Raw genomic sequence first — 27,139 nt, forward strand, 5'->3', positions numbered from 1 at the left:
TAAATTTATTTTTAAAAAAGGAAGTTCTGGAATCTAATTACTAAGGAAGCCTTAGCAGTGCACCTAGAAAAGCAATAGTATGGTTCGAACAAGTCAGCATGGTTTTACAAAAGGGAAATCATGTTTGGCAAATTCATTAGAGATTTTTGAGGATGTAACTAATAGGGTAGATAAAGGAGAACCAATAAATGTAGTATGCTGGTATTTCCAAAAAGAAATGGTAAGGTGTAGCACAAAGCACAAGATAAGGGCTCATTGATTTGGTTTGGGGGTGTGTGTTATATATTAACAAGGATAGCAAATTGTTTGATGTTCAAGGAGCAGAGAGTAGCAATTCATGGGACAATTACAGGTTGTCAGGCTGTGACTAGTGGAGTGTTGCAAGAATCAGTGTTGGGCCCTCAGCTATTTCTATTCTATATTAATGACTTAGGTGAAGAGACAAAGAGTAATAAATCTAGATTAACTGATGATACAAATCTAGGTGGGAATGTAAGCTATGAGGAGAACACAAAGAGGGTGCAAATAAACAGGTCAAATGAATGGACAACAAAGTAACAGATGAAATATAACATGAGCAAGAATAGAACAGAAGAGTTTATGTTTAAAGGCATGTAACTTGTAATTGTTGATGTTCTGAAAGACCTGGATGTATTAATACAAGGAACACAGAAAGTTAGCATGCAGGTGCAGCAGCAATTAGGAAAGGAAATGTAATGTTGGATTTCATTGAAAGGGGATTTGAGTACAAAACTAAAGAAGCCTTTCTACAATTTTATGGGGCTTTATTGAGATCTCCATATTTAAGGAAGGATAATCTTGCATTGGAGACAGTGATTTGATTTGATTTGATTTATTGATTGATTGTCACATGTACCGAAGTACAGTGAAAAGTATTGTTCTGCGGCCAAGGGCATGTACGCAGTACGTACATAAGAACATAATAAGAACATAAGAACTAGGAGCAGGAGTAGGCCATCTGGCCCCTCGAGCCTGCTCCGCCATTCAATGAGATCATGGCTGATCTTTTGTGGACTCAGCTCCACTTTCCGGCCCGAACACCATAACCCTTAATCCCTTTATTCTTCAAAAAACTATCTATCTTTACCTTAAAAACATGTAATGAAGGAGCCTCAACTGCTTCACTGGGCAAGGAATTCCATAGATTCACAACCCTTTGGGTGAAGAAGTTCCTCCTAAACTCAGTCCTAAATCTACTTCCCCTTATTTTGAGGCTATGTCCCCTAGTTCTGCTGTCACCCGCCAGTGGAAACAACCTGCCCGCATCTATCCTATCTATTCCCTTCATAATTTTAAATGTTTCTATAAGATCCCCCCTCATCCTTCTAAATTCCAACGAGTACAGTCCCAGTCTACTCAACCTCTCCTCATAATCCAACCCCTTCAGCTCTGGGATTAACCTAGTGAATCTCCTCTGCACACCCTCCAGCGCCAGTACGTCCTTTCTCAAGTAAGGAGACCAAAACTGAACACAATACTCCAGGTGTGGCCGCACTAACACCTTATACAATTGCAACATAACCTCCTTAGTCTTAAACTCCATCCCTATTGCAATGAAGGACAAAATTCCATTTGCCTTCTTAATCACCTGTTGCACTTGTAAACCAACCTTCTGTGACTCATGCACTAGCACACCCAAGTCTCTCTGAACAGCGGCATGCTTTTACATAGCAGACAAAAAGAATAATCAACAGAGTACATTGACAAATGGTACATCAACAAACACTGATTGGTTACAATGCGGAACAAGGGACCAAACAAAGCAAATACATGAGCAAGAGCAGCATAGGACGTTGTGAATAGTGTTCTTACAGGGAACAGATCAGTCCGAGGGAGAATCGTTGAGGAGTTTAGTAGTTGTGTAGAAGAAGCTGTTCCTATGTCTGGATGTGCGGGTCTTCAGACTTCTGTATCTTCTGCCTCATGGAAGGGTCTAGAAGAAGGCAAAGCCTGGGTGGGAGGGGTCTTTGATAATGCTGTTTGCCTTCCTGAGGCAGCGAGAGGTGTATACAGAATCAATGTGAGAGTGGCAAGTCTCTGTGATGCATTGGGTGAGTTCATCACATTCTGCAGTTTCTTGCAATCTTGGGCCGAGCAGTTGCCATACCAAGCTGTGATGCAGCCAGATAGGATGCTCTCTATGGCACATCTGTAGAAGTTCATGAGAGTCAATGCAGACATGACAAATTTATTTAGCTTCCGTAAGAGGTAAAGACGTTGTTGGGCTTTCTTGACTGTTGCATCAACGTGAGTGGACCAGGACAGACTGTTGGTGATGGTGACCCCCAGGAACTTAAAGCTATCAACCATCTCCACTTCAGAGCCACTGATGCAGATGGGGGGGAGGTGTCGTGCTACTTTTCCTGAAGTCGATGATCAGTTCCTTGGCCTTTCCGACATTTAAAGAGAGGTTGTTTATGGTATACCATGCAACCAAGTGATTTCTCTCCCTTCTGTAGTCTGATTGATCATTGTTTGAGATATGACCCACCGCAGTCATATCATCCGCAAATTTATAGATTGAGTTGGAGTTAAATCTTGCCACACAGTTGTGTGTGTATAGGGAGTACAGTAGAGGACTGAGCACACATCCTTGCGGGACCCAATGTTGAGGACTATTGTGGAGGAGGTGCTGTTGCCTATCATGACAGATTGAGATCTGTTGGTGAAAGAAGTTTCACTAGTTTGGTCCAAACTGGGATGTAAAGGTTGTCGTATTATGAGAGGTTGCGTAAATTTTGTCTATTGTCTTTGGAGTTCAGCAGAATGAGAAGTAACCTCATTGAAATATTTAAGATTGTGAAAGCAAGTGTAGACGTAAAAAGTTATTTTTCCATTTGCTGGGGAATCTAAAACACGTGGGCACAGTCTCAGGATAAGAGGCCGATCATTTCTGATTTTAAAAAGCGGGTTAAAGTGATGTGGGAAACAGACGGAGAGGTAGGTTTGAGACAGGAAGAGGTCAGCCATGATCTGATTGAATGGCAGGGCAGGTTCGAAGGGCTGAGTTGCCTACTTTTGTTCCTAATTCCTATGTTCCTGTTTAGAAATAAGATGAGGCGACATTTCTTCACTAAAAACATTGTGAATCTTTGAAATTCCCTCCTCCAAAGGGTTGTGGGTGTGTCATCACTGAATATATTTAAGGCTGAGATAAAAAGAATTTTGGTCTCTCCAGGAATCGAGGGATATAGGGAGCAGGGAGGAAAGTGTCGTTGAAGCCCAAGATCAGCCATTACCGCATTGAAGAGTGGAGCAGACTCAAGGAGCTGAGCGGCCTTCTCCTGCTCCTATTTCTTATGTAATATGTTGAGGCACCAAATACATTCTGTAACTAAGTGTCCAATCCAAGGTGTGCTGACATTTGTGTGGTATGTCATTGGAATATCAGAGTCTTGCATTGGAAATGGGGATGGAAACAGAAGTATAATTGGGACTGCCTCCAACCTCAGGACATTTTGGATGTTGCAGGAAAGCAGCAGCCCAGAAGTCCAAAAGGTACTGCAAGAGCACATGCATACATTCTAATAAACACCTTCCCCTGTTAATAACCCAACAAATCCATTAATTGTAGTTAGTGCTGCGAAGAGTACGACTGGGGGATGGGGATATATAAATTAGATCCAGGTAAATGTTACTGAACAGAGTGTAGCATATAGGAAGGTTTCAGTGGGTTTGCAATGCAGATTTATTTTGTGGCTACCTGATGTAAGGTAATACAAATACCAAAAGATTTAAAAATGTAGTTTTTCAATAAAACATATGGGGCGAGATTCTCCCATATGGGGAGAAATCGTAAGGCTGGCGTCAAATCCGGGTGGGTTTGACGCCAGCCCCCCCTTCCCGACCGGGAACCGATTCTGGTCCCCGGTCGGGGCTAGCATCCCGACGCCGTAAACTCCGGCATCGCGGGCTTAACGAATTTCGTTAAGCCCGCTTGCCAGAGTTAGCGCCGGCTGACCCGTCATATGACGTCAGCCGCGCATGCGCGAATTGGAAGACTCCAACCCGCGCATACGCGGATGACGTCATCGCGCATTTGCGCGAAACCCGCGCATGCGCGGGCCGGGATGCCCCTCAGCCACCCCGCGAATGGATACTGCGGGGCGGCGGAAGGACAAAGAGTGCGTGGGCATCGGGCCCGCTGCCCGCGATCGGTGCCCACTGATCGCGGGCCCATGGCACCCTTGGCACGGCCGTGGTACTGCCGTGCCAATCGGTGCCATGGTTTTAAAAATCGAGAGTTTACGGCCGTTTTTACGAATGGCCAGACCAGGTGTGTTTGCCGTTCGTAAAAACAGCCGTAAAGGGCTGGGAACTCGGCCCATCGATCAGCTGAGAATCGCTGCCGGCCATAAAAAAACGGCGGCAGCGATTCGTATCGGGAGTCGGGCATGGGGGGGGGGGGAGAATAGCGGGAGGGCGTCGGAACAGCGTGGCCGTAAAATTTTACGAGCCACGCTATTCTCCGCACCGTCGTGAGTGCGGAGAATCTCGCCCATGGTTTTCATGTTGATCTGATATAAGTATTTAATTGTAAAACAATGGGAAGGGGTAAATTAAAGCAATGTGTTTCCAGCTTAGTGAAGGGTCTAGAATGAGGGAACAATATTAAAGTTAAAAGCTTTAGGATAGTAAGAGAAAGTGCTTTACACTGAAGGTTATGATGGTGTTGTGTTCATTCCCAGGCTTTATAATTGGGGCAAAAAACAATGGGAGAGATCTTCCAGCTCTTCACGGAAGCATGATCTTCTGGTCCTGCTGACAGTGCACCCCCGCCGCTGGTTTCTCAGAGGTGTGGGTGGAGTCAATGGGAAATCTGATTGACAGCAGTGGGACCAGAAGATCAGATTCCATCACCGGCCAATGGCGGGCCTCCTCACGCCATTGAGAATCACACCCTACATCAACATTCAAGATTATATTGGATATAGGGATGAAAGAAAGGGAGCAAAGGGTTATTGGAACAGGCAATAAATGTGATTAGGACCATTTGCCCACGTGTAGGGTAAAGTACATATTGGGCTGAATGGCCTGTTTCTATGTTGCAACTTCTATGTAAACATATTTTCATGATCGCAGTAAAGATTGTCTCCCTTAATTGCAGCATATTTGTTTGAAATAAATGTTATCTTCAACAATGATGCATAAAAAATGTAAAATTGATAAAATATTAAACTTTATGAAAAAGAAGAGCAGAAGGGTTCTAAGGTTAACTTTAATGAGCGTTTTGATTTCTGGCACATTACTTTGAAAAATGCAGTTTTTCTTCTGTACGCCAGCTTGTCATGAAACAGATGTCCACGAGGAAATTGAAGCCATGAAACCTCGCATATTGCACAATTTAATTCAAGCTGGATCTTCTTATTACTTTAGCTTAGTAATTCTTCAACTCAAAAAAACATCAGCAAGGATTTCCATGAATATTATTCAATTATAGATCATCAAAAAGACATGGGATAGATTTTAACCCTCACTGCGGAGTGGTTAACTGGTGTATCGCCCACTCACTATACTTGCTGCCTTTTTAAAAACTATATATAAATTTACATACTCCAATACACAGAACTCTACCTACTCCCAAAGCAATAGGATTCTTTCTTTACCTTGTTTAAAAATGCGTTTTATTTATGCTTGAAGAGAGGTAGTTTATTTCTCTAAGCAAGTCTTTATTGAACCATTGACACAAAAGCATTCAACCACAATTGGTGTCACTGGATATAAATAATTCAAGTAAATTGTTACAGATTCCTTCTGTTTGTCTCCTTATGTAGTTAGCATTCACATGCCTAGCTCAGTTATGGGCGTATCAAATTATAAATAAAATTTTTGTCTGTTTTTTAATCTGTCACGTATGACAGGACTCTATGCTAGATGATGCTGATTAGGGTTTACTATACAAGTGTTTTCTGTCGTCCAACTTAGACTTAAAATGTGATTTTCCTTTGGCCAAATATGATTTCAACCAGAATGACTTTTCCTTCCTCAGCTACTATCATAAATTAACAACTTAACTATCTTATGGAAGCCCAAGCATTGTGGCACCTTATTTGGATAAAAAAGAGCACATTTAACACCATTTTTATTATCTTCAGGCATGTCAACCTATCTTTTCATAATTTGTGGTGCTAGCTCATGGTGTCTCTCTTGATGTTTCATGTCATTTATTTTTTCTTGTGTAGTTAAAATGCATGTGCTTTTGTTCTGTGTTCCTTTTTTTCCTTTCTGATGACCACTAATACTGTCGAAAAGGTTCTTTCAATAAGGGCACCTGTTGTCAGCTGACTTGAGTGTGCGAGTGATTTTGTTTTGAGCAATGTCAATCCATTCTTGCTTAAAATTGTGGACATTAGCCATCGTGGAATGTGGTGCCCATTATTGAAAGTTGTTCTGTATTTTCACCAATACAGAGGATGACAGTTAAGAAATGAGCCTGATTGCACGGTTCATTTGTTCTCCTTTGTAGAGCCAAGCCGGGGCACACTACAAAGGCACTAAACATGCCAAGAAGCTCAAAGCACTGGAGGCCATGAAAAATAAGCAGAAACCTGTTGCCAAGGACAGCGTAAAGACCACCTTCACTTCCATCACAACCACCACCATCACTGCCAGCTCTGACAAAGCAGGTTAAGAGATATCTTTGTTCCTTTTCATTTCTGTGCCTCGTGTCTTTTACTGCTTAGGCTTGGCAAAAAAAGATATATATATCTATTTTTGTTATAGATAGTTACAATAGTTTAATGTTTGATCAATCTATTATCTGTTTAAAATCCTTCTATTGTTTTCACTTCCCAGTATTTCTCTGTTTTTTAGTGGAATGTGGTGATTTCCTGTTAATGCTTATGCTCAGTACTTTTACTGACCTACTTGTACCTAAAACTATTGTATAAATGGCTAAATTTGTGGATGGTGTTTCTTGTGGGGACCACCTTTTTATGATCTGTATGCAATGGGCATATAGTCTCCCAATGTGGTAAGTGCCTCCTCTTTTTAAATAGCATTTTTCATCTGACCAATTGGCATCAGAGACACACTTCCAGTCAACACTTGGAAAAGCAAGTGCTATATCATGTTGGCATCGGGCATAATTAACTCCAAGATGTAAATTCTAAACGTCAATTTTATTTCATAAAATATCAAAGTTGAAAGCACAATACGGATAAGCCAGATGTAAAATATTCCATTAAATTATAAAGGCCAAGAAATGATAGTTTGCAATATTAGTAAACGGACACAAAGTATATGGTTAATGCTCCTGTCAAAATGGTTGCCATAGAAATGCCTTACATATGTCTTATGCTTTCATATGCTATAGCCGTGACAAGTAATTTATAAGCTTATATTTAGTTATACTGGCTATGCCATAATGTAGTTTTTAAAGGTATAACATTGTTTTATGAGCTAAGTGTTCCTTTGTACAAAAATAGCAGCAATTTAAAGAATCAACATAACTGTGTTTCGGATTCAGTTGTTTTTTAGGCTGATATCTGGTCAATTAGGATTCTTTGTATTAAGGGAATCCTACATTGTGTGAGAAAATGCTGGTAACCGTAACACCTTCATCACCCCAACCCTCCGTAGAATGTCTCCTAAGTGCAAACAGATTTTTCATGGTAATAACGGTAAATTCCCAGCCCAAATCATTGCCTCTCAAAGAATAAGTGAAAATCAGTATATGATGGGATCGGCATTAATCATTATCCAATTAGAAAATAGCAGTGGATGGGTGCAAAATCAAAAGACACAGATGAAATAGACAATGTTAGCTATATGAATCTACCACATTATTTATTACCAAGGTGGAGCAGTTTCAAAGCCTTGACTTTGTGAAGAATTTTGAAATTGCTAAAAGGTGATTCTAAAATTTGCATGAGAAGAAATGTCCAGTGCTATCAGTAATTTGGCAAAATGCTACTCCATAGGAATTTCTAACTTGCAGCTGTATTTTTCAATACATAATCAAGTTGTTTTCCTTTGAAATAAAGATTCAATTTCCAGGAAATGAAACATTCAGACAAATTGAGTGAATGCAAGGACATATTGCATTTCTGTCTTTTTTGTTCCCCATTCAGTCCCTTTCATTCTCTGTGCATGCTGACGTTGTCATTCTTGCTTATGCTGAAATCTGAGATGCAAGTTTCTTGATTGTCATGTTCCATCAAGGTGCAATTATTTGAAACCCACAAGCAGGACAACATTATAATAATGAGTCTATGATCAGACAGATCACACATGACCTTGTTTTAAATGATTTGTTTGTGACTGAATTTTGCAATCGTAATGTCATAAGCGGAAACTATCATTGCATAATACACACGTTCACTGACTGAAAATGTTGTGCCATCAAACTGAAGTATTACAGATCCAGCCCTATAATAATATATCTTCAAGCCTTACGTCCCAATTCAAGTGCCTGTACTGTTCTTTTTGATTTTCCTGCCGGACAATAAGTAAGCTTAAGGACTAATATTATTTCTGACAATAACTGTTTAAACATTGATATTATTGCTGAAGCTGTGATTCTGTTTAGGGCTTCTGCTACTCTATATTTACAGTTTAGGATCCTCTGGATGTTTATCAGCATCCCAAGTCCCTCTCTTACGTTGTGAATAATATATTGTCACATTTCACCATCAGAAATATTTGGACATGTCTTTTCCCTTGGATGTTATCTTCTTTCCAGTCTGTCAGTACAGGTGTGAATATAGTACATGTATCGAGCTTCATTGAATGTAAAGCATAAAATTCCATTAAAATATGTAGGGGAATTGCTCATTTCTAAATGAACTGTGTTAATAACTACCGGTACTGAGGTCAACTTTCAATTTAATCACAGTATCATCATTACAATCTCTGACAAAGTAGGTTAAAAGATCTATTCGTATTGTCCTTTTCAATATATATGTATACATATGTACTTCAGATCAAAAAGTTAATGCGGAAAGTATAATATCTATATATAAATAGGAATGCTCGATTTCTTGAAAAAAAAAATATTAAATTCTGACACTCCGCACCTGGTTGTTTCCATTTTTCTTGCTCCAAGTACAAAAATCAATTGATTTAATCGAGGCAAACATTCATAGGTTAACTCAGCATGAGGAATGTCTTGAGATTTTTTTTGCTTCCTGCCCCATCGCTCCTTGAAAAGGATGCCTTCCGTTAGTTTGGCTCTCTATTTCAGCCTTCACCTTAGATTTATTTTATGTAACTTTGTGGACTGAGATGACGGGTACGATCTACCCGAATGGAGACACAATCCTGTAACACGCTATTGAGCGGACATTCGGGTAGATTGGGGGCCTCAGTGGGCAATACGTGGCCGAGGCCATACTGCGTCCTGTTTTCTGTACTGAGGAGCTCCACTCGCATGAACTCCACAGTGCAGGATGAGATCAGGACACCAATTAAAAATGGCATCCCTATCTCTCAACCCCTCGGCGCGACCCCCAAACAGCAAATCACCTCTAAGGGGGTCCTCAGACCCCCCTAGTGCACCCCTGCACCCACACAGGGCACACCTGGGCCCAATCCCCATCGCAGGAAAATGTCAGCCGGACACCCTGGCAGTGCCATATTGGTACCTTGGCAGTGCCATGCTGGCACCCAGGTCGTACTCCAAGGGTGCCAGGCTGACACAGATAGGGTGCCAGGCTGGCACTGCCAAGAGGGAAAGGACCAGGGGGTCGTCAGACTCCTGGCAGACCCCACAAGTACCGTTCTCTCTGTCCCCATTTGTGGAGACCAGCACTGAGCGATGTTTGCCCAAGATCTCCAAAGCGAGGGGGTTATATCCCATGCCTTGGATAGATTGTGGGAAAGCATATTCGAGTGAGCTCACTCTGAATAAAGAACAAAGAAAAGTACAGCACAGGAACAACTGTTCGGCCCTCCAAGCCTGCGCTGACCATGCTGCCCGTCTAAATTAAAATCTTGTACACTTCCGGGGTCCGTATCCCTCTATTCCCATCCTATTCATGTATTTGTCAAGATGCCCCTTAAACATCACTAATGTCCCTGCTTCCACCATCTCCTCCGGCAGCGAGTTCCAGGCACCCACTACCCTCTGTGTGAAAAACTTGCCTCGTACATCTCCTCTAAACCTTACCCCTCATACCTTAAACCTATCCCCCCCCCCCCCCCCCCCCCCCCCCCCCAGTAATTGGCCCCTCTACCCTGAGAAAATGTCTCTAACTATCCACTCTGTCTATGCCCCTCATAATCTTGGAGACTTCTATTAGGTCGCCCCTCAACCTATTTCGTTCCAGTGAGAACAAACCAAGTTTATTCAACCTTTCCTCATAGCTAATGCCCTCCATACCAGGCAACATCCTGGTAAATCTCTACTGCACCCTCTCAAAAGCCTCCACATCCTTCTGGTAGTGTCACGACCAGAATTGAACACTATACTCCAAGTGTGGCCTAACTAAGGTTCTATACAGCTGCAACATGACTTGGCAATTTTTATACTCAATGCCCCGGCCAATTAAGACAAGCATGCCATATAACTTCTTGACTACCTTCTCCACCTGTGCTGCCCCTTTCAGTGACCTGTGGACCTGTACACCAAGATCTCTCTGACTGTCAATACACTTGGGGGTTCTACCATTCACTGTATATTCCCTACCTGTATTAGATCTTCCAAAATGCATTACCTCACACTTGTCCGGATTAAACTCCATCTGCCATCTCGCCGCCCAAGTCTCTAAAACGATCGAAATCCTGCTGTATCCTCTGACAGTCCTCATTGCTATCCGCAATTCCATCAACCTTTGTGTCGTCCGCAAACTTACTAATCAGACCAGTTACATTTTCCTCCAAATCATTTATATATATTACAAACAGCAAAGGTCCCAGCACTGATCCCTGCGGAACACCACTAGTCACAGCCCTCCAATCAGAAAAGCACCCTTCCATTGCTACTCTCTGCTTTCTATGACCTAGCCAGTTCTGTATCCAGTGAAATCCTCTGATTTGCAGATTTGCTAAAAAGTGATCTCGAGATCGTGTTAGATCTTGCAAGACATGGTGAGCTGGATAGATTCTGGGAGAGGGATCTCCCGGCATCTATCGGTCGCATTGCTGCCTTTCGGGTGTAAGGCGGCTGGAAGATCGTACCCGATTTCACTCATTCCCATTGCATTTTGACCTGTTCTTCCACACATTATTTCAGTTTCATTATCAAACACCACTGACAACACATCCTTCACGTTCCTATTTACTATCACTCTCAGTCATACCAGAGAAGTATTTTAATCTTTTCTCCAAAATTCCTCCCTGATTTATACAATTCAGCTGTTAGGGCATCATCATCTGTTAGTTTGACTTTGTCATTTATTGGATTATTTTAGCTTTAAGTAACATAATAATAATCTTTATTAGTATCACAAGTAGGCTTACATTAATACTGCAATTAAGTTACTGTGGCAATCCCCTAGCCTCCATGCTCCAGTGCCTGTTCGGGGAGCGAGAATTCAGAATGTCGAAATTCACTTAACAAGCACATCTTTAGGACTTGAGGGAGGAAACCAGAGCACCCGGAGGAAACCAACGCAGATTTGGGGAGAATGTGCAGACTCCGCACAGCTAGTGACCCCAGCCAGGAATCGAACCTGGGACCCTGGTGTTGTGAAGCAACAATGCTAACCACTATGCTACCGTGTCGCCCACACACCCAGGCAATAGAACATAGAACATAGAACAGTACAGCACAGAACAGGCCCTTCGGCACTCGATGTTGTGCCGAGCAATGATCACCCTACTCAAACCCACGTATCCACCCTATACCCGTAACCCAACAACCCCCCTCCTTAACCTTACTTTTTAGAACACTACGGGCAATTTAGCATGGCCAATCCACCTAACCCGCACATCTTTGGACTGTGGGAGGAAACCGGAGCACCCGGAGGAAACCCACGCACACACGGGGAGGACGTGCAGACTCCGAACAGACAGTGACCCAGCCGGGAATCGAACCTGGGACTCTGGAGCTGTGAAGCATTTATGTTAACCACCATGCTACCGTGCTGCAATGACAATCTCCACCAAGAGAGAATCTGACCCTCTCTCTTTGGCATTCAATTTCCATTCCTGAATCCCCCATTATCAACATTCAGGGGGTTACCATTGACCAGATGTTGAACCAGACCAGCCACATGAATTCTGTGGCTGCAAGAGCAGATTAGAAGCTAGAAAGTCTGCAGCCAGAATTTACTTCCTGACTTCGAAAAACTTGTCTACCATCCACAAGGCACAAGTCAGGAGTGTGATGGAATACTTGTCAGAATGAGTGCATCTCCAAGAACACTTGATTAGTCCCACATCCACCACCTACAACATTCACTCCCTCCCCCAACAACCCATTGTGGCATTGGGGTGTAGAGCAATTTACTGCAACAATTCACCAAGGATCCTGCAACAGCATCTTCCAAACTTGTAACTTCTACCACTTAGAAGGACAAGAGTAGCAGATGCATGGGGACATTGATCCCTGCAAGTTTCTGTCCAAACCACTCACCATCCTGAATTGTAACTTTTTCACTGTTCCTTCACTGCCACGAGGTCAAAATTCTGGAACCCTCTTCCAACCAGCACTGTGGGTGTAGTTACACAACACGGACTGCAGCGGTTCAAGTTGGTGGCAGCTCACCACCAGCTTTTTACAGGAAATTGGCACTGGGAAATACATGCTGGCCTGGTTAGGAATGCCCACATACCAAGGAATAATAAATTAACAATTAATTACCTAACCAAAACAAAAGGTTGCTGTGAATAAGCACGGGCTAGTTGTTGCCAATGGGCCTCCTTTTCTGACCTTTCTAGAAATTTGATACGAACCTCATTTCACTTAGTCAAAAAACAAAAATGAAATTGTTTTGATTACTACTCATCAAAAACATGTAGTTCCATGTCTGTCTCACCTTTATGTGACACTCATTGTCTGGAACAATTGCCCTTCTTGACACCGACAATTCATAAAAACTTGATAACGTAGATTAGAGTCAAGAAATGTCATGTTAAATCACTCTTTAATGCTCTGGCAGTTTAATAATCCTAGAGTTCAGAAGTATGGCCATTAACGTTTCAAATGGTGGGAATTGCTGGTTAGTACCTAGACTCAGAGGACAAGCACATTTCCTTTTGTATTTACATTTATTGCTATATTTGCATCCCATAATTGCAAGCTTCCTTTATTGTGCCACAAACCAACTTTAGTTACTTATCTAACTTCCTGGGTTATATTCTTCAGTTACGACACAATACACTAAAGACTCACCACTCCCACCCCTCCAACATAAGTTTCAATCCCTGCCATATTTATTTCATCGGGCTGGATTTTCATGGAGTTGGGGAGACTCCCCTGGAGGAGTGAAAATCGCAGCGAGGACGAGATTCTCGGATTCCCAAACCCATTCCTGGGGATTCTGATTTTCACTCGAGTCCTTTCAGGGTTCAGGCCAGTTTGAGTTGCGAGACTGCATCCCCCATTTCCGACCTGGCCAGTTTGATTCTGGGGACAGTGTGATCAATGTAGGAATTTCAGATATATTGTATTATCGGGATATTGGTATGATAAGGTTTCTTTGATATTGGCCTGGGTTAGTGTATAGTATGACTGCTGCAGCAATGTTTTGAAAAATCCTGGTTTGCAATGTTTTAGGAAGCCAGAGGTGCAATTAAAGCATCATAAAGCTTGAGTTAATGGTTTTTTGTTTGTATTAAGAAGGGTCCCTGTGGAAAAGTTAATTAGATACATTGTGTTCAGTTGGTAAGATGATGAAACTAATAGGAAGTGCTAGAGCACCAGAAAAGCAGTTTGGTTTTCGATTGGGATGTGAGCAGAAGTAGAAGTCAAGCACCTGCTCTCAATCTAGTTCAATTAATGATTTGATTGGGAACAGACCAGAAGCAGCTGATCTCAAGACAGTGAGAACAAGATTTGCCTGTGAACAAGATGGTGGTTTCAACAGTGAGTTGAGACAGACAGGAGTTTGCAGTTGGTTTTTGAAAGTCAAACCATGAAGGCAGTTTCTGAAAACTTCCGGTCTAGCTCTGAAAACGGTCTCAAAGAACATCTCTTAAACAAGTATGCCTGGGTCTACTAATTGTATTTAAAAGTGGATTGAGATCTGATATGGTTCTGTTGTTTGAGTGTAAGTAAAGATCGCAGTTAAGTGTTATTGTGTCACAGTATTTGTTGGCATTGTTTAAGGGATAATTAGAAGCTATTTTCTTGTGTGATGTTCAAGGTATTTCAACACAAGGCCCCGCAAGGATGTCTGCTCAGTCCTCTACTGTACTCCCTATACACACAACTGTGTGGCAAGATTCAACTACAATTTGATCTATAAGTTTGCAGATCATACAACTATGGTGGATCATATCTCAAACAACCAAGAATCAGACTACAGAAGGGAGATAGATCACTTGGTTGCATGGTGTACCAAAACAACCTCTCTCTAAATGTCGGCAAAACCAAGGAACTGATCACTGACTTCAAGAAACTGCAGAGTATGGTACTCAGCCCAACGCATCACACAAGCTTGCCATCCTCCCATTCATTCTGTCTACACCTCCCGCTACCTCAGGAAGGCAGACAGCATTGTCAGAGACCCCTCCCACCCAGGCTTCAGACCCTTCCCTCAGGCAGAAGATACAGAAGTGTGAAGACCCGCACATCCAGACACAGGCACAGCTTCTTTCCCAGTTATTAGACTCCCAACGACTCTCCCTTGGACTGATCTGTTCCCTGTAAGAACACTATTCACAATGCCCTATGCTGCTCTTGCTCGTGAATTTGCTTTGTTTGGCCTTTGTTCCGCACTGTAACCAATCACTATTGGTCAATGTACTTGGTTGATTATTCTTTTTGTCTACTGTGTACGTTCCCTTGGCCATTGAAAAAACACTTTTCACTGTACTTCGGTACATGTGACAATCAATCAATCAATCACTGTGTTCGTAATAAAACTTGTTTCAATTTACCATATCCCTATTTTGTGTAAAATAACTCCTGAAGCAAGATAACCTTTCCTTTCAGTCTTACAAAATTAAAATAAAATATTTGGGTTTCTGTCCAGTATCCGAGCCACTGTTGGGGTCTTGTCCAGGATCAGAATATTCGGCATGTCCCACAACTTCATAACCTTCATGGAGTCGGACAGCTTTTCAAAGAGTCATGGTTCATCGTCCTTCAGAGGTGTTGTAAGCCGCAAGGTGAGATTTTCCATACAACCTGCTACGTGTTTCCCGATGGCGGATGTGGCCCTCCATTGTCAATGGGGTTTCCGTTGAAAGCACCCCTCACCGCCGTGAAACCTGACTGGAAGATCTTGCCAGCGTGAACGGCCAGAAAGTTCTGACCACAGTCTGTATGAAGGAACATTTTCAAAAGTAATTTCAAAAGACCCTCCTCACTTCCCTTATGCCAATGTATTTTCCCCACCAACCCCTAAGGTTCTTCATGTCCACCATGCCAAGGTATGCTGTCTTCTTCACTTACATATCCCCATCTGGTCACTCATGCCCCCAATACCAAGGAACGCTCCAACGCACCTCATATGTGGTGGAATTCTCCCGCAACTGGCGGGATGACACGACGCCGGCGCCAAGAGCGGCGCGAACCACTCCAGCATCGGACCAACCTGAAGGTGCAGATTCCTCTGTGCTTCCAGGGGCTAGGCCAGCGGCGGAGGGGTTGGCGCCGTGCTGACTTGTGCCTGCTGCATGCGCAGACTGGCCGACGTGGTTCCTGCGCATGCGCAGGGGGGTTCTTCTCTGCGCCGGCCATGGCTGAGCCCTACAGAGGCTGGCAAAGAAGGAAAGAGTACCCCCACGGCACAGGCCCGCCCGCAGATTGGTGGGCCCCAATCGCGGGCCAGGCCACCGTGGGGGCCCTCCTCCCGGGCAGGATTCCCCGCACCGCCCCGAGGACTCACCTAGCCGGCCTACAAGCCAGGTCCCGCCATGTGGGACCATGTCCAAGTCATGCCAGCGGGACTGGCCAGGAAACGACTGCCGCTCGGCCCATTGTGGCCTGGAGAATTGCTGGGGGGGGGGGGGGGGGCGCTGCCACTCGGCCCCGACCGGCGCGACGTAAACCCCACCCCCGCCTGAAAACCGGCGACGGAGAGTACGGCAGCCAGCGTCAGAGGGGCATGATTTGTGCCGCCCCCCGGAGATTCTCTGACCCGGCGGGAGGTCGGAGAATCCCACCTATGGTCTCTAATAGCTCCAAGCCCAGTTACGGCTTTTACTTTAAAGATAGTGGAAAGTTACCAATGGATGGTGTTTCTTTTCTTCACATTCTGTTGTCACTATTCGGCTTAATTAGTTCTATGTAGCTTCTGGCGGATAACTGGGAGTGCCATAGTTTGTCATGGGTTCATGAAGGGCCGTAGTGGGTGGGCGGGGGGCATGAGGTGAAATGTATGTGGCAGAGGTAATATGTGAGAGTGTGTAAGGAGTAAGAGCTGGAGGGTCTTATGTTTTTCATTCTATCTGGGAATAAGGCCCACTGCACCGAGGGAGCCTTTTAAACAGCTCAATCTGACACCTGTAGGTCCCTATGCCTCCAAACATTTCTCCCAGGTCAACTGCCTGGACGACAGACCACTCCGCCACCCCGGAATTAAAGTAACCCCATGGCAGGATTCATGTTGGCCCATTAAATCCTGTATCGGGCCAAAATCGCGATTTGCGGTGGATGTCAAAGCCACCCCACCAGTCAAAATGAATTTCCCAACATTCCTAAGGAGCTTACCATCGCGAACTGGCAGGAACATGCAAATACCTCGTTAGAGCTGATTTGCATGTAATTGCTGGGTAGGATGCCGAATAGTGGCAACAGAATGTGAAGAAAAATAGCCTAAAAGAAACACCATCCATTGGTAACTTTCCGCTTTCTTTAAAGTAAAAGCCGTAACTGGGCAGGAGTCTTGCCAGCATGAATTAGTGCAAGTCCACGCGAACCTGGTGGTTTGCAGTCCAAGAGCTGACAAGGGGAGCGACACCTGCTCCTTCTTAAAAGAAATTGCGAACAAAGAAATAGCTTCTAAAAAAAGTATGATTACAAAACCATCTGCTCTTCTGAGTTAATGGATCCCTGCAGAGTTATATAAATAAAGAATCTCAATTTCCCCTTTGAGACTGACTTGTCCTGTTTGTCAAAACACTTTTAAAAGGCAATGGTGTGTGAAATTAAATGTAAACAATGCAGTTCAAAGCTTTTAGCTTTCTAGCCATATAAACATGCTTCATTGTATTAAAGGGCAATGACATTGACTGTGAGAAGACAACTGTGACTGTCTGGAGTGTGCACGTTCTCCCTGAGCCAGCGTGGGTTTCCTCCACCTGCTCCAGCTTCTTCCTGTAGTTGAAAGCTGTGCAGGTTAGGTGGATTGGCCATGATCAATGCACTGGGTTACAAGGATCGGGTGGGGGAGTGAGCCTAGGTATAGTTCTCTTTCAGAGGTACTCTATGGGCTGAATGGCCTCCTGCGCTGCAGGGAAGCTGTGGATTCTGTGGGAATGAGGGGGAGGGCCTGGGGAGGTGAATGGGGGTACTGAGGGGGAGGGCCTGGGACCTGTCAGAAAGATTAGGTCCCACCCCTCTCAGTTCCAATGACAGCCCCGGTGTGCCATTGAATGGCACTGAAAACCCAATTGAAGGTAAACATTTTTCTAAGTACCATTGAATGGCACACCAGGGCCACTCCAACGCCAATGGGATTCACTCCGGTCTTGCCGCTGGCTGGAGCACTTAGTGACCGATCGCGAGAATCGCAAGGTCCCTGAATGCAACCTCTTTTCCAGGGCTCCCTGGCCTCACTTCTTTGTTCTCCCTGGCAATGCTGAATTGAGTTTTTTTTATTTCTCTGCAAAATTCTATCATTTAAATATCCATTGGCTTGTATTGTATTTCCTCGCAAAAGGAACCTCTGTCATTTTAATCTCTTATACGATTCCCTTCAAAGCCTTTGCACAGCTTCACTCTTTCCCATTTGATATGGTGTCAATCCATATTTCTATGGTGATGATTTCAGTTTAACACACATTCCTATAGCTCTAATATCACAGAATTTCAGCAGGGTTTCATTCTTTCAGCTTTCAAACATTTATCTGGTGCTGCATTGGTTAACATCTTGAAGCAATTATTTCTTCCTTGCCACAGAAAAGGGATTCTAAACTGACAGTTTACATTCAAATCAAGACTTCCTATTGTGATGCATTCTCGGCCTTCACTTCTTCCAGGAAAGGGAGACAATATCCTTATTTGGATGTTCAGACAGATTTTGAAATGCTTCTGTCTATTACTGTACTTTCTATGAACACATAGATGTTCATATTTTAGGTGGAATAATCTTCATGGTCTTTTCAATAATTGTGGTTTGAATTATTTCTTAAATTGTATGGCTTTGATTAGATATTGTCCATCTTTCAGTTAAAACATGTTGGGCGGGATTCTCCGTTGGCCGACGCTGATATAGGAATCGGCAATCGGGTGGAGAATCCCTTTTTATGACCGAATCGGGGGTGGCACCTCTTTTTGGATACTCCGCTGCCACCAAAACTGCGTCATCGTGGAGTATGCTGCACGCCTTTGGGACAGCCTCGGGACGTCACCTGAAGGCTCTCCCCCAATTCTGCGCCCCCGATGGGCCGAGTTCACAATGCCACGGTTCACTTGTGCTCTAGTTTTCATCCACCTCGCGTGGCAACTGTAGACTATGTCCAGCGCCACCTCAGATGGTGGGGGGGGTGGGGAGTTGTGCTGCTGGCCGGGCGGGCTTCAGCAAAGGCTGGGGGACTGGTGGAGGTGGCCAGGGGGTGGCTAGGGTGACCGTATTTGTCAGGTCGGATCCAGGCACAGCCGGTGCCATGTTTTACAGCGAGACTGCTGCAGGTTATCGCCGTGCGCATGCACAGCCACTGAGCTGGCCATTCTTGGGCCGTTTTTGGTGAGGGAGCCGGGAGTTTGACCCAACACCATTGCTAGCCCCTCACTGGTCTCAGAATCAGTGAGGGTTCGTCACCGATTTTGGCGCCATAAAACATCACTGTTCCCATGCCGGTGTCAGCACTTCGCCACAAAATCGGAGAATCCAGACTCTTGTCTCCCTGTGATCTTGTAATCTGCCTTCACAATGGGCTGTTGTAAATTCTCCATCCTCCATTCTAAAGTTTGTCTATGAGATTTTCCGCTTCCCAAGACTCAACAAGTTTATATATTTTAAGTCCTTATTCCATGTGTGGTTTGTTACATATTATTTTACTCCATTATCTCTCATGCAGCTTAGTTGCCCCATTGATCATTAAGCTTTTCTTATGTGAGGCATCTTAGATGTTTGATATCCTTGCCTATAGAGTGTATCTATTTTAGAATTCTGTTGTATTTTGAGAGGTTGAACTCATATTTCCCTTTAAGTTTAAGAATTCCAGTTCTTGCTGTTTTCATTGCCTTGTAAGACAGATGTTGGGATTCTCCGGTCTCCTGCATGGCTGGACTGTTGCGAACGAGAGTGGAAGTTTGGCCATTCCAGCCAAAACTCCATTCACACTCGGCGTCCGAAATCACGTTCGACGACGGGATGGAGAATCCGTTTTGATGGCAATATTGGGAGCGGCGCCAGTTTTTCTATTCTCCGCCCCCTGAAAAGTGGCTGCGCCGATTATCCACAGCCTTAGGCCATTGCCTAAGGTTCGCCCCGTGATGCTCCACCCCAACCAGCTGAGTTCCCAATGGCGTGGATTAAGTGTGCTCACACCGTCCAGGAACGTTGGATGGCGGCTGCGGACTCAGCCCTGTGGCTCCACAGTCAGGGGAGGGCCAATCCACGGGGAGGGGGGGGGCTTCATTCAGGGCTGGGGGTACTGTAGACGGGCAGTCTGGGGAGCGGCCGAAGGGGGGCACTACGGGTCTACGGGCTGAAGCACGGCGCAGCTGCTGAAGACCGCCACCGTGCGCATGCGCGGCCATGGAACCAGAAATGCTCTGGGCCGTATCAGCAGCTAGAGATGCAAGCTCTATGCTGCCTCCCTGCTAGCCCCCAGCAAAACGGGATATCGGTGGACATTTTGCACCAGTTTTCTAGGTGTAAAAACCACTGTTTTCACGCCGGAGTGGGGACTTATTCTCCAAAACGGAAAATCCAGCCCATATGTCAGTTATCCACTCTGGAACTGCAAGGAACTTTTCATCTGTGAGTTTAGCCTAGACAACTGAGCAGGGAGCAAGGTCCTCAAACCAAAGCTGGGAGGATCCCTTGGTATGCATGATGAATTCTAAAGATGCTATTGGGACCCCAAATTCAATTTTAACTGTGTGCAATGAGATGATGCTAGGCCGAACCAGTGGCAAGAGAATTGGGACCAGAAGAGAACCAAGAAGCTAAGTTTAAAACCTACATTTTAAATTTTTTCTTACAGGTGCAGGACAGCATCTCCTCTGCCTCCCCTGCTCATGGAAATTGCAGAATTAGGTGGCACAATTGCACATTGGTTAACTCTGCTGCCTCACAATGCCAGGGGCCCTGGTTCAATTTTGTCCTTGGATGACTGTGGAATTTACACATTCTCTCCATGTTTGTGCGGGTTTCCTCCGGTTTCCTCCCACCGTCCGAAGATGTGCAGGTTAGGTGGATTGGCCATGCTAAATTGCCCCTTAATGACCAAAGATGTGTAGGTTAGGTGGGGTTACGGGAATAGGGCAGGGAATTGGGCCTACGTAGGGTGAAGCACCAGTTCAGGCTCAATGGGCTGAATGGCCTCCTTCTGCACTGCAGGGATTCTGTGGTCCAACTCAACCAAACTAGACTGACACTTGCTAATTCGTAGATGGTTGTTGGGTTGTGTCATTTTCCATTACTTCACCTTTGTAATATGTGGATGGGATAGGAATAACATTCGAGTTAAAACACCCATACCTCATGTTTAGAGCAGTGATTTGAATTCATAACTCATACCACTCCTCACCTGCCAAAAACTGACACATAGAACACTTGGGCCCTAGTTTCAACTGTATTGAATCAGACATTCCAACAAATGCAAATAAATTACAGAGAGTTGCAAGAATTAAAGAATAACTATAATAGGGAATTTCAATTCTACAAATATAAATTGGGAGTGGAATAGTACAAAGGGACAAGAAAAGAAAAAATCCCTGGAATTTGTTCAAGATAACTTCCTGCAGCAGAATGTTTACAATCTGAGAGGGTACGTGCTGTTGGACCTAGTTCTGGGAAATGAGTTGGCCCAAGTGGATCAAATATCAGTGGAAGACCATTTAAGGGACAGTGGCCATTGTATGGTCAGGCTAAAATTGGCCACTGAAAAGGATAAGGAACAATCCAGAGCAGTAATAATTAATTGGGAGGAAGCCAACTTCAATGGGATGAGTTGAGTGAATTGGAATCCAATATTTACAGAGAAGATGGTGGTTGAATAATGGGCCAACTCAAAGAAAGAATATTGCAGGCAATGGCGAGGTATATTCCTTGAAGGGGAAAGATAGGACAAATATATCCAGAGTGCCCTGGATGATGAGAGAGATAGTGGTGAAGATGAAAAGGAAAACCCTAAGGCTTTCTATAGGTATATCAGGAACAAAAGAATGACTAGAGTAAGATTAGGGCCAATCAAGGATAGTAGTGGAAAGTTGTGTGTGGAATCAGAGGAGATAGGGGAAGCGTTAAATGGATATTTTTCGTCAGTGTTTACACTGGAGAAAGACAATGTTGTCGAGGAGAACACTCAGGTTCAGTCGACCAGGCTAGATGGAATTGAGGTTCAAAAGGAGGAGGTGTTAGCAATTTTGGAAAATGTCAAAATAGATAAGTCCCCTGGGCCAGATGGGATTTATCCTAGGATTCTCTGGGAAGCCAGGGAGGAGATTGCAGAGCCTTTGTCCTTGATCTTTATGTCGTCTTTGTCGACAGGAATAGTGCCGGAGGACTGGAGGATAGCAAATGTTGTCCCCTTGTTCAAGAAGGGGAGTAGAGACAACCCTGGTAATTATAGACCTGTGAGCCTTACTTCGGTTGTGGGTAAAATGTTGGAAAAGGTTATAAGAGATAGAGTTTATAATCATCTTGAAAAGAACAAGTTGATTAGCGATAGTCAACACGGTTTTGTGAAGGGTAGGTCATGCCTCACAAACCTTATTGAGTTTTTTGAGAAGGTGACCAAACAGGTGGATCAGGGTAAAGCTGTTGATGTGGTGTATATGGATTTCAGTAAAGCGTTTGATAAGGTTCCCCACGGTAGGCTATTGCAGAAAATAAGGAAGTATGGAATTGAAGGTGATTTAGCGGTTTGGATCAGTAATTGGCTAGCTGAAAGAAGACAGAGGGTGGTGGTTGATGGCAAATGTTCATCCAGGAGTTCAGTTACTAGTGGTGTACCGCAAGGATCTGTTTTGGGGCCACTGCTGTTTGTCATTTTTATAAATGACCTGGAAGATGGTGTAGAAGGATGGGTTAGTAAATTTGCAGATGACACGAAGGTCGGTGGAGTTGTGGATAGTGCTGAAGGATGTTATAGGATACAGAGGGACATAGATAAGCTGCAGAGCTGGGCTGAGAGGTGGCAGATGGAGTTTAATGCGGAAAAGTGTGAGGTGGTTCACTTTGGAAGGAGTAACAGGAATGCAGAGTACTGGGCTAATGGCAAGATTCTTGGTAGTGTAGATGAACAGAGAGATCTCGGCATCCAGGTACATAAATCCCTGAAAGTTGCCACCCAGGTTAATAGGGCTGTTAAGAAGGCATATGGTGTGCTAGCCTTTATAAGCAGGGGGATTGAGTTTCGGAACCACAAGGTCATGCTGCAGCTGTACATAACTCTGGTGCAGCCGCACCTGGAGTACTGCGTGCAGTTCTGGTCACCACATTATGGGAAGGATGTGGAAGCTTTGGAAAGGGTTCAGAGGAGATTTACTAGGATGTTGCCTGGTATGGAGGGAAGGTCTTACGAGGAAAGGCTCAGGGAATTGAGGTTGTTTTCGTTAGAGAGGAGAAGGCTGAGAGGTGACTTAATAGAGACATATAAGATAGTCAGAGGGTTAGATAGGGTGGACAGTGAGAGTCTTTTTCCTCGGATGGTGATGACCAACACGAGGGGACATAGCTTTAAATTGAGGGGTGATAGATATAGGACAGATGTCAGAGGCAGTTTCTTTACTCAGAGAGTAGTAGGGGTGTGGAACGCCCTGCCTGCAACAGTAGTGGACTCGCCAACTTTAAGGGCATTTAAGTGGTCACTGGATAGACATATGGATGAAAATGGAATAGTGTAGGTCAGATAGGCTTCAGATGGTTTCACAGGTCGGCGCAACATCGAGGGCCAAAGGGCCCGTACTGCGCTGTAGTGTTCTATGTTCTATGGAAGAACTGCGCATATTCCAGGTGTTAGGAAGAAAATATAGTAGAGAATCAGGCTGGATATAGAAGGACCACAGGGGGAGTGAAAAAACTATTCAGAAAAGCAGAACGAGAGCCATGAAAAGAGACTGGCAGCTAACCTAAAAGGGAATCTTTCTATCATCTTATGATAATAAAAGGGTTATAAAAATGTAGGCTTGATTTGGGAGAGAAAGGGGAATTGCACATGGAGGCAGGAGAAATAGCGGAGGTATTAAATAAGTGCTTTGCATCTGTCTTTCCAAAGGAAAAAAATGCTAAGCAGGCTGAGGTAAAAAAAGGAGGTAACTGGTAGGTACACAAGAAGAATTTACCATTGAGAAGGTGGAGGTGTCAGAAAAGCTATCTTTACTTAAAATAGATAAGGTACCAGGACCGGATGAGATACATCCAAGGGTAATGAAGGAAGGGAGAAAGAAAATTGCAGAGGCACTAATAATAATCTTCCAGTCTTCCTTAGACACAGGGATGGTGTCAGCCAACCAGAGAACTGTGAATACTACACCCTTGTTCAAAAAGGGTGCAAGGCTAAAGCCAGAAATAGCTGTAGACCAGTCAGTTCGACTTTAGTGGCAGGGAACCTTCTGAAAACCACGTTGGATGTCGGTGGGGAAAGCAAGCATCGGACCATTGACATCACTGGCTGGTTTTTCTACTATATTGTACAGTACTTCGTGCAAAAAATGAGTAGGCATGGGTTTAATGTCAGATCACTGAGGGCAGCCTCTGATTCACCCTTCCCCGCAATGACCTTAGAGTTTCTGTAATCCAGGTGCTATACTTGAAGGGCACACCTTCAGGAGAGTTTGCACAGGGAAGTCAGACTCTAAGCAATGGCAATGCAGTTGATATTGAACTGCCTCAACTGCAGAAGAATGCCCAATCTTGAAATGCTTTGTCAATTTCATGGTGCAATATTTCACAACCACTGTCTTTTCCCCCGCACCACTACGAGCCGCGAAGAAGCTGTAGAGGCTTGCCTCTGAGCCTCCGCACAACCCTGAATCCACAGAACCATCTCCTTGCATTGGGATCCTTGTGAGCACCGCACTAAGTTCTGTGCATCCACCTCAGAATTCTCCTCGAATGTCAGGCCACCAAGTGCACGCCTTTTGATTTTTTAAATCACGCTATTTTGAAAGCATGTCACCATGTGATTAAAATTTGACATGGGGGAATGATTCCACCATGAGGGCACTATAATGAGCTGCAAATTTATTATAATTACATTCCCAAATTAGATGGCAGGGAAGCGTGGCCTGCCGTTGTTAGGAGGAGGGAATGATCACATCTTGCATTAACACCACCGGGAAACGCATCTAAAGCCTTCCTGCAATATTTTCTGCCAAGCCTATCCACCGTGAATGGGAGTGGTAAATCCAAGCTTATAGTTCAGGGCAAAATTAATAGTCACTGAGACAAGTGCGGCACAATTTAGGAAAGCCAACAAGGATTCACTATGGGAGAATTAACTAACTTGGTGAAGTTGTTTGAGGAGGTAACAGAGAAGATTGATAAGGGCAACTCTGTTGATGTTGTGTATATGGATTTTCAAAAGGCAGTTTATACAGTGCCACACAATAGGCTTTTGGGCACAATTCTAGCTCCGTAACAACGTGGAAAGTAGGCATTTGGATAAGAAATTGGCTGAGTGACAGAAATCAGGGAGTACTGATAAGTGGTTGTTTTTCAGATTGCAAGAAGATTTGTAATAGTGTTTTTCAGGGGTCAATGTTGGGACCCTTGCTCTTCCTGATATTCATGAGCTAGACTGTAGTGTTCAGGACATGATTTCAAAATTTGAATATGATATAAAGATATCACATTGTCAACTGTGATGAGGATAGTCTTGAACTTCAGAAGAGCATAAACATGCTGCTGGATTGGGCAGACAAGTGACAGATGAGGTTCAATGCAGAGAAGTGTGAAGTGATTCATTTTGACAGGAAGAAAGTGTAAAATAAAGGGAGAAACTCTTAAGAAGGTGCAGGAACACAAGGATCTTGCTGTATGCGTACAAAACTCATTGAAGATGGCAGGGATGGTCAGAGAGCAGTTAATAAAGCACATATATATTAGGCTTTATTAATTGGGGCATTGAGTACAATATTCAGGAGATCATGTTGAATTTGTATAAGGCTCTATTTAGGCCTCATCTGTAGTACTCCACAGTACTTCCCAACTCCACCTTTGGGAAATACGACATGGGGGGGCTGGAAAATCCGCCCATAAAGTCCAGCTGGGGAGTGTACATTAGAATATTTAATTCAATGTAAAATCCATGGAATTATCAAACTCCACCCTGACTCAGCTCATCTGCCACTGGTATCTTAATCCATGCCTTTGTTCCCTTTAAACATGATGATTTTAACAGTTTTCTCTGGCCTCCTCATCATTCACTCTCCATAATCTTGAGCTTATCCTAAACTGAACTGGTGTATCCTTACTTGCACCAAGTCCTATTCACCCACCACCCCTGTAGCCACTGACGTGCGTTGGCTCTAGGTGTTGCAAGGTACAATTTTTTTTTAAAAAACACATCTTTGTTTTCAAATACCTCCATGGTGTCATTCATGTGCCATCAATGACCACGAGACAAGAATGGTGAAACAATCGAGGCTTTATTGCACAAGATGTTGTGCCTCCTGCAGCTGGAACCAGAATGGGAGCAGCGCAGGAGAGCATACACTTTTATACGCCATCTGCTGGGAGGAGCCAGCAGGCTGGGGTTTACTGTGGTGCCTGTAATACAGTGGCAGTACCGTAACACATGCAATGTGTTCCCAGTGGTGTTTACCAAATTCACCTCCTGTTTTTAAAAAAAAGTCCGGCGGGGGTGAAGAAAACATTACAGTTTGAGTCTGTCGGGGGCTCTGACACTCCGTTGCGATCGCCTGAGTCCTGGTAGTGTTGTGGGCACCGATGTGGTCACCTGCGACTCCGGGAGCGTGTTGTTCTCTCCTTCGTCACCCCTTCGAGGATCCAGAGGGCGGACAGGTCCTGCTGGGGTGGGGGCTGCGGTGAGGTTCGCTGGTGAGAGGATTGGTGGCACAAGGGTGAACGAGGCAACCGGGGGGGGGGGGAGCAGTATCAGGTCGGGGGTTGTGGGTGGGGACCCAGCGGGTGCCAGGTCCTGGAGGGAGACTGTGTCCTGTCGCCCCTCGGGGTGTGCCACGAAGGCGTACTGCGGGTTTGCATGGAGGAGGTGGACTTTTTCAACCAAGGGGTCTGATTTATGGCTCCGCACATGCTTCCAGAGGAGGACGGGTCCAGGAACTGTCAGCCATGTTGGGAGCGAGACCCCGGAGGTGGACTCCTAGGGAAGGCAAACACATGTTCGTGAGGGGTCTCATTAGTAGCGGTGCACAGGAGCGACTGGATGGAGTGGAGCGCGTCGGAGAAGACCTCCTGTTGCGGGAGACCGGAAGATTTTTAGACCGAAGGGCCAGCAGGACGGCCTTCCAGACTGTCTCGTTCTCCCTTTCCACCTGTCCTTTTCCCTGGGGGTTGTAGCTGGTTGACCTGCTCAAGGTGATGCCCCTGTTGAGCAGGAACTGACACAGCTCATCACTCATGAAGGAGGATCCCCGATCGCTGTGGATGTAGGTGGGGAAACCGAACAGGGTGAAGATGCTGTGCATGACCGTGGCAGAAGTCATGTCGGGGCATGGGATGGCGATAGGGAACCGGGAGTACTCATC

General features: G+C 44.6%; 1 protein-coding gene across 5 annotated transcripts in view; it reads left to right on the top strand.

Moving 5' to 3' along the window:
• The window catches only part of LOC119966118 (zinc finger protein 385D-like), a 1,141,865-nt gene that overhangs the window by 1,025,275 nt on the left and 89,451 nt on the right, over nucleotides 1–27,139 (top strand). For all 5 annotated transcript variants that reach the window (XM_038797352.1, XM_038797351.1, XM_038797356.1 and 2 more), the window contains one exon: nucleotides 6,488–6,647. In XM_038797352.1, coding sequence (XP_038653280.1) covers nucleotides 6,488–6,647 — 160 coding nt within the window. The remainder of the gene's footprint in view (nucleotides 1–6,487; nucleotides 6,648–27,139) is intronic.

Source organism: Scyliorhinus canicula, chromosome 5 (assembly GCF_902713615.1).
Source record: "Scyliorhinus canicula chromosome 5, sScyCan1.1, whole genome shotgun sequence".
Classification (NCBI taxonomy): Eukaryota; Metazoa; Chordata; class Chondrichthyes; order Carcharhiniformes; family Scyliorhinidae; genus Scyliorhinus; species Scyliorhinus canicula.